The 8,014-nt window shown below is 27.9% G+C and overlaps 4 protein-coding genes across 4 annotated transcripts in view; 1 reads left to right on the forward strand and 3 right to left on the reverse strand.

Moving 5' to 3' along the window:
- Positions 1 to 1,346, reverse strand: part of LOC107446204 (uncharacterized) — a 68,211-nt gene extending 66,865 nt beyond the window's left edge. Inside the window, exon 1 of the mRNA XM_071181830.1 lies at positions 1,221 to 1,346. The gene's annotated coding sequence lies outside the window, so the exon portion shown is untranslated. The remainder of the gene's footprint in view (positions 1 to 1,220) is intronic.
- LOC139424822 (uncharacterized) overlaps positions 1 to 7,079 on the reverse strand; it is a 25,081-nt gene extending 18,002 nt beyond the window's left edge. The window contains exon 1 of the mRNA XM_071181831.1: positions 6,574 to 7,079. Within this exon, the coding sequence (XP_071037932.1) occupies positions 6,574 to 6,932 (359 nt within the window). The 5' untranslated portion in view covers positions 6,933 to 7,079. The remainder of the gene's footprint in view (positions 1 to 6,573) is intronic.
- Positions 1 to 8,014, forward strand: part of LOC139424817 (uncharacterized) — a 204,252-nt gene that overhangs the window by 138,177 nt on the left and 58,061 nt on the right. The gene's annotated exons all lie outside the window — the stretch shown is intronic.
- The window catches only part of LOC107450029 (putative ankyrin repeat protein RF_0381), a 1,964-nt gene continuing 1,061 nt past the window's right edge, over positions 7,112 to 8,014 (reverse strand). The window contains exons 2-3 of the mRNA XM_071181832.1: positions 7,204 to 8,009; positions 7,112 to 7,153 (exon numbers count right to left, since the gene is read on the reverse strand). Of these exons, the coding sequence (XP_071037933.1) occupies positions 7,112 to 7,153; positions 7,204 to 8,009 (848 nt within the window). The remainder of the gene's footprint in view (positions 7,154 to 7,203; positions 8,010 to 8,014) is intronic.

Raw genomic sequence — 8,014 nt, forward strand, 5'->3', positions numbered from 1 at the left:
TATATATATATATATATATATATATATATATAGATAGAAGGATAGATAGATAGATATTCAAATAACTTCACTAAGGAATAATTTTATTTATTTATTGAATTCATTCTTAGTTGTATCGACTTAAGACTTAATTGTTATTACAATAATTTTCTTTTTTAGGTTTCATGCTTTTTCGTATTAGTTTTATTATATTTATAGTTTTTATGTATGTTAAAATTTTTTGATTAAAATTTTCCTAAAATTTGCAATTATTTATTAAGTTGAAACAGATCAAAAAAGGGTTTTGCAGGCTAATAATAAAATTTAAGTTATCCAAGTTTTTCCTTTTATTCGGTGAAATTTCACTCATTTTGGCTTTTAGAATTTCAATACAAAGAATTTTGAAATGTAAATTTGTAAAAGAAATGTTAATAATAAGATCTTGATGATGATAAATATTTTTTTTCTTTATTGAAACGAAAATAGAAGAAATTAAGTAAATGCAAAATAAAACATAGCAAGCAAAAAATAGAGAATAAAAATTCACGAAAAGTTCAGAATAAAACACAAAATGTAACATCTAAAGCGAATAGTGAATTCAAATTAACTTATTGGCATCTTTCAAAAACGATTCAAAAAATTTACGTATCAAGTTTGTCAGATTACAAAATATGAAAATTTTCTTTTTTTTCCCCCTTTATTTTGTATAACAGTATGCAGCACCGTTTATGGTTTAAATATCTACTGCTGTGTTAGATTGGATGAAAGATAAATTTTAATAATTATTTCGTAACTAAGATTTCATTTCCATAAAAATACAAAATTATTGCAAATAAATCCTTAACGTATTACTAACTACTCAACACTACTTAAATTATAACTCAAGACAACTAAACTTAATCAATGATTACTCTATTGTTTTCCAATAGATACTGAAATACCACATAGAGCGCCACATAAGAAAAATATATATTAATTATATACAAATATTCTTAAACGATTGGTCATAACAAAGACTGACAAAATTTTAAATAACCTTTTGTTCATTTTTATACTTTAATGAGAAATTTCAAATGTATATGATGTTCCTATGCATAACTACACATTTCTACATAATGAAATGAAACTTTAATTTTTATTCATCTCAATTTTTCGATTTAAAATATCTATAATGTTCTTCTTAATAAAGTATTATTGAAAAAATAATGAATATAATGAAATACAAAATTTAATTTTTATACCTGGTCAATGTTAAATTAGATCTTTGTCTGTAAGATGTGAGCAGAGTATAAGATTTAAAATAGTATGTGAGGCAATTTTAAGCTTAGGTAAGATATTTTTTCTAATTGGTGTTGACAATCAAGCAAGCAATGATGGAATGGAACGCTAAAGGTTCGATAAGATAAAAAGAAAAAAAAATTATAGGCTGATAACGAGAACGAAACAGATAACTGACAGTTTGTAACCATAGAGATATTTAACTCAGGAATTTTAAAATGAAATTATACAATTTCATAAGTTTATTTTGTTTTATAATCCTTAAATAATCTACTAATATAAGTATTTCAAAATCACAGGAGATGTACAAATTGCGCAAAAACACGGAGGACCTTATCAATTACATTTGTCCTCATCACCACCACATTATTATTTTTTCTGAAAATATTTTCTTTTAAGAGATAAATTTATTTTTTGGATTTGCTTACCATGCAAATTAACCTTTTTTTAAAAAAAAAAATTCCAAAAGAAATCTTTCAGCAATTTATCTTGACTTACTTAAGTAACTTATTTTAAATTTTACAGAAAGTTTAAATTTTTTTTAATTAAAACAAATAATTAAACAAAAAGCATTTTTTCCTCAAATAAAATATTTTTCCTCAGTTTTAATTGTTTATGCACTAAAGTGACAGAACTTTATATCATAATTTCATCTCTGATTGATTACAGTATAGAGTATTCCTTATGCAACGTAACAATAAAGCGAGCCAAAGCACAAACCAAGGAATATAAATGGACTTACTATAGTTTCGGTTCTATAAACGAGAACCGTTCTCGGTGCCTAAACACGAAATATAATGTTTTTTATTCTCCGCTGACGTACTCGCATTAAAAAGAGAAGTGAAAAAGGAATTTTTTTTAAATTTAAATTCTGGATACAATGAAGTACCATTAGTGAATCAACTCAAAATGCAAATCAATCCAAACACTTAATATAGATTCAGAAAGATTAGTATTACAAAATGTCCGAAGAAAAATATTATGAACAAATTTATGTTTGGTTAATGATTAATTTCATTCAATTTAATCTGAGTAAATTTTTCTTTCATATTAAAAGAATAGTTTTTAAATCATTTCGGAAACACTAGACAACTGAATTCATAACAAAACACATAATTCGTTGATTTTGTTTCAATAGTTAGACATAGTAGAATTTTGCATGTCTTTACACATACAACGCGCAGGATTCCTGCTCAAATCGTACTGTAATATCTTATCAAACTAGGTCGTAATGTCTTATCTATTAGGAGTTTAGTGGTACACTGTAAAACATTCTGGGTCAAATTTCGGCACTTTATGTGCATTATCTGCAAAATCCATTTTTACCCTAAAATATGATAGCGTAATTTTTACTATTATATTTTTTTATTTAGAGTGATTCAGTGAATTTGCGGTTATTACCGCTGTAAAAATTACAGTACATCAGATTTTTTGTGCAGTAAATTTCGTTTAAAAGGAATTTTACTGTAAACTGTACCGACATATTAACTGCGGGTATTTTTTCCGTAACGTAATTCGGAATTTTTTACAGTGTAGAAGTAGATAAATGACATTTTTGAGGATATTAATTAATTTATAAAAATATTATAACAAGTGGTAACTTGAATATGTTTAATGTTTAATGTGTCAGAATTGTTTTTGCTTGCCCTTTAATTTTAACGCTACTAATCCACATAAGTTTTGAGTATGCTAAGATGATTTTACTCTTCAAATTAGTATAGGTAAATGAAATAAAACAAATAATTAAAAGCCTCGCTGGCAAAAAAATAGATAATAAAATAAATCGGATATTTCATTTTTTCTTCTTGCCTTGATTATAGCGACTCTGAAAATGTCACGTACATGGTTCTTCCACTAAAACCTTCATATGTCTAAACTTTAATTTAATGGCGTTAGTTTCGATTCACTCCTTCAATGGTAGGTATAACAAAAAAGCGTGCATATCTCGGTTTTAAATTAATCAGTTTAATATCGCATTTATGTAAAAAATTGAATACATTCTAGATAATTGCTGAATAAAACAATAAAGCCATGTTAAAAAATTGATTATCATATTTATATACATCTTTATTTTTTATATATAATATGAATTATATTTAATACAAGAATGAAATAATGTATAAAGTTTTATTTAAAAAAGAAACAAAAAACAAACGAAAAACAATAGCTCATCTTTCTCTACAATTTAACCAAGTATCTAATATGACCACTACAGTAATGAATCGGGAATGGTCATTTTACACTGTTTTTTTGTACTTTTATCTTAACAGAATTTGTATTCCGTTAAAACCTTGTGTTGTTAAAAACTTATTTTTGAACTTTTTTTTGAAGCTTGGAAACACTAAACCCCCCCCCCCGCATAATAGCAACAAGATCGTATTTAATAAAAACATGAATAAACAACATGAGTAATAACATTATACCTAAATAATATAAAATTATACATAAATAATATAACATTATACATAAATAATAATATTATTTACTAATAATAACATTATTTACAAATAATAACATTATTCACAAATAATAACATCATACATGAACAATAACATCATGAATAATGTATTAACATGAATGAATAACAACATGAAACCACAGAATCTATTGTTTAGCTCTTCGTTCCAATGTAAAAGGATATGAATTTGAGCACATCATCATTATCTGGAACAAACTCCATAATTTTTTTTTTTTTTTTAATATGAATGTTTTCAATATGAATGCTTAAAATCTGAGTACTTTCAATTGAGTGCTGATGTGTTAATCAGTTTTCTTAATTGAAATTTGTTGCAGAGTCAAATTACTAGAGTTGAATCATTTTAAATTACGCGAAAGGGATTTTGTAAAGACAATTATCACTTAAAAATAAAACACAATTTCAAAATTTTTCTAACATTTAAGGAGATTAAAAGAATTGATACTTTGAAAAATGTGATAAACGCAATTTTGCTTTGCTAATTAAATTATTATATAACGTAATTATCACAGTTTTTCAAATTATCCTTGAAGTCTTGAACCAATCCTTGAAGCAAAGAAACAGTCGAGTAAAATAATGTTTTTTAGAAAGTTAGGGCCAATGTTTCATATCATTAAAAGATTACACAATTTTCTTTTAAAATAACGTATTAATAATTAATAGTTACTCTGCGCTATGTAAAACGAAATAAATTAAAATATCAAGCACATTTTTCTATTTAATTTTTAAGATCAAGTTAATCTATTATTGTTCATTTGATACTCATATTTTCATTCTGTACGTTTCATATTTTGTTTTTTTTCAAAGTTCTTTTCTTCAATTTAAAACTTTTTATAGTATTCATTTATTACAGAAATTTTTTTTCCAGTGCTTTTTGTTTTACTGACATCAAACAATATTCACAATTTAATGCGCAAAAAATGTTTAATTCGTAGAGCATTGTTACATTGCGAAAGTCGAAAGTGACTCAAAAAAGTAGTCAAAAGTGAATCAAATGCTAAAACTTTAAAGCGTTACATTGTAATTAGATGTAAAATGTAATTAGATGTAAAATGCAGATGTAATTAGATGATTGTAAAATTGTAATTCCGCCTTCTCCATAGTTACTTATACGCTTTCGATTTTGTGTTCATTTTTTCATCTCATAATTATTATTTAGTTTAATGTATAAATGTGTATATTCTTTATTTAATTTTTTCAATAGATTCAAAACCATATAGTAATGGTGGTTATTCTTCAACACCCTGAATTTTTTTTTAAATAAGCATAAGTGGAGATCAAATTTACTTGTCAGTTGACTATAAAAACCTTTTCTGCGTTATTAAAATCACATTTATGTGCAAGAAAGGTTGTGTTGGACATCCCTTTTTTTATTAAATCAATGATTTAAGTACGGTAATAGAAAAAGAAGAAGAAATAGTGTTCAAATCGACTTTGTCAGTCATTCTATCACTTCCCTATTGTACAGAAGAATTGTACTTTACTTCACACGGTGTTTAATGTCAACAATTTCATGAGGAAGAGATAAAATACACAATCTCAAAACTAAATATGTAAAAAAAAATGTATTTTTCCTCACGTTCAAAACTGAAAGAAAAAAAATGCTGCTACTATTAAGTTCGATTGCTACTATAGAGTTTGTTGTTGCTACTATTAATTTAGAATTTAAAAAAAAGCAACTTTTTATTGCTTCAAGTAGAGAAGAATTGCAAATAATTTAATGTGCTTAGATGTATGATTTTTACTTTAATGATTAGAAAAAATTGAATTTGAGACATTATTCATCCTCAACATCTGACGCAATTCTGCAATTAAATGATATTAAAATTAAGCGTTTTACTGATGATTATTTTAATCAGTTTATCTAAATTAAGCATTTATTCGTACTACATAACTTTTCTTTTAAAATGTCGTACTTCAATGCTAATATGTGTCTTCTACAACGTGAAAGAAATCCAATCATTAAGGAAAAGAGTTTGAAAAAAATAATGAATGTAGTTATTCACTTGTAGGTCAGTTAGCAGCACTTAGACTCTGAAGAAATTCACGCAGTTTAAGAAGATACCAAAAATAAACGTAGGAGTATAGATATCCTTTAACCTGCATTGCATAGCTTGTTTACTAAATTTGTAGTTAAGGTTCGGTCTATTACATTATTACAAAATAATATAAGACATGATCCAAAATGTTTTTATTCCTAATAGTAGTTGTATAGTGCAAAGAGGTGTTTTGATCTAAGTATTTAATGGTAACAAAAACAATTTCATTAGTTTAACAAAATTGTAAAAAATATAAACAGCTTTTTAAAACCTTTAGTGACAGCAAAGTTTGAGTAGAATGGTTGAAGTTAATTAAACACTCAACATTAAAACTTTGAGATATTAAAGGCATAGCAGTTTTCTTTCTTATTTCATAAGGCACTGTAATAAGGAATTTGCCAACATGTCTTTAATTAGTTCTAATTCAATCATTTGTTTATTCAAAAGTCATATGAAATAGAAAATGAAGAATCGTATCTATAATTGTGCAGAAGATGTAATTTTTAATATTGGCAAAACCCGCTTAAATCTATAAAAATAAAGACTGATAAAGGATGTAGAAAAGTTAATTCCCACGTCAACTCCACGAGTAATAGCCTAAACGCATTCGTTTCTGGCCCTCACAACTGTATAAGTAATTTAAGAGGAATATGTTCTTATGAAGTATTAAACAATTCTCTCCTGGGAACCATATTGAGCAGATATTTGCTTTCTTGTATCATTCTAGCTATTTCGATCTTCAACTTGAACGCCTTTTCTTATAGATGGCAACACAATTTCATGCGTTTTCTTCATTAGAGCCCAATTAAGAGCTGCATACCCGTAACTTTATCGGCACCATTTGCAATTAAGAACTCCAGGACCGTTTTACTATTAGCATAAAATAGAGGTGCTCTACCAAGGTTATCTTTAGCACTGACATTAGCACCTTCCTTTATTAAAAGCTCAACAACCTCCTCCTTATTGTTTATAACAGCTGTGTGCATAGGTGTATATCCTTCACTACTTTTAGCATTTATATCAGCGCCTCTTGCAACTAAAAGCTCGAATACCTTCTTACTACCAGCTAAAAACAGCGGCGTTTCATCATGAGAATCTTTGGCATCAACATCAACGCCTTCTTTTATTAAAAAATCGGCAACCTCATACTCTTCATTCATAACAGCAGCGTGCAGAGGTGTAAAACCATTCCGACTTTTAGCATTTATGTTGGCGCCATTAGCAATTAAAAGCTCGGAAATTTTTTTGCTTCCAGCGACAAACAAAGGTGTTACATCATCAGGACCTTTAGCATCAACATCAGCGCCGTTTTTTGATTAAAAGCTCGGAAACTTCTTCATTATCGATCAAAAGAGCGTAATGCAGAAGCGTAAGCCCATTGCTACATTTAACGTTTATATTAGCACCCTTTGCAGTTAAAAGTTCAAATACTTTCTTACTTCTAGCTGCAAATAGAGGAGTTGAACCAAAGCAATCTTTGGCTTCAACATCAGCTCCCTTTTTTAATAAAAGCTCGACAATCTCGTCCTCTTCGCTCAGAACAGCACTGTGCAGAAGTGTTTTACCTATATTATTTCCAGCATTTATATTAGCGCCTTTTTCAATTAAGAGCTCAAACATTTTCTTGGTACTAGCTTTAAACAAAGGTGTTTCATCACGGTAATCTTTAGCTTCAAAATCAGCGCCTTCTTTTACTAAAAGGTCGACAACCTCATCCCTTCTTTTCATAAGAGCATTATGCAGAGGTGTATAACCTTCGCTACTTTTAGCGTTTATATTAGCGCCTTTTGCAATTAAATGTTCGAATGCTTTCTTGCTTCCAGCTGAAAATAGAGGAGTTTCATCATGATGACATTTAGCTTCAACATCCGCACCTTCTTTTATTAAAAGTTCGACAACCTCATCCCTTTCATTCATAAGAGCTCTGTGCAGAGGTGTATAACCTTCGCTACTTTTAGCATTTATATTAGCGCCTTTTGCAATTAAAAGTTCGAAAACTTTCTTGCTTCTAGCTGAAAATAGGGGAGTTTCATTATGATGACATTTAGCTTCAACATCCGCACCTTGTTTTATTAAAAGCTCGACAATCTCATCCCTTCCCTTCATAACAGCGCAGTGCAGAGGTGTATAACCTTCACTACTTTTAGCATTTATATCAGCGCCTTTTGTAATTAAAAGTTCGAATGCTTTCTTACTTTTAGATGTAAATAGGGGAGTTTCATTATGATAACCTTTAGCTTCA

Source organism: Parasteatoda tepidariorum, chromosome 6, assembly GCF_043381705.1.
Source record: "Parasteatoda tepidariorum isolate YZ-2023 chromosome 6, CAS_Ptep_4.0, whole genome shotgun sequence".
In the NCBI taxonomy this organism is placed as follows: domain Eukaryota; kingdom Metazoa; phylum Arthropoda; class Arachnida; order Araneae; family Theridiidae; genus Parasteatoda; species Parasteatoda tepidariorum.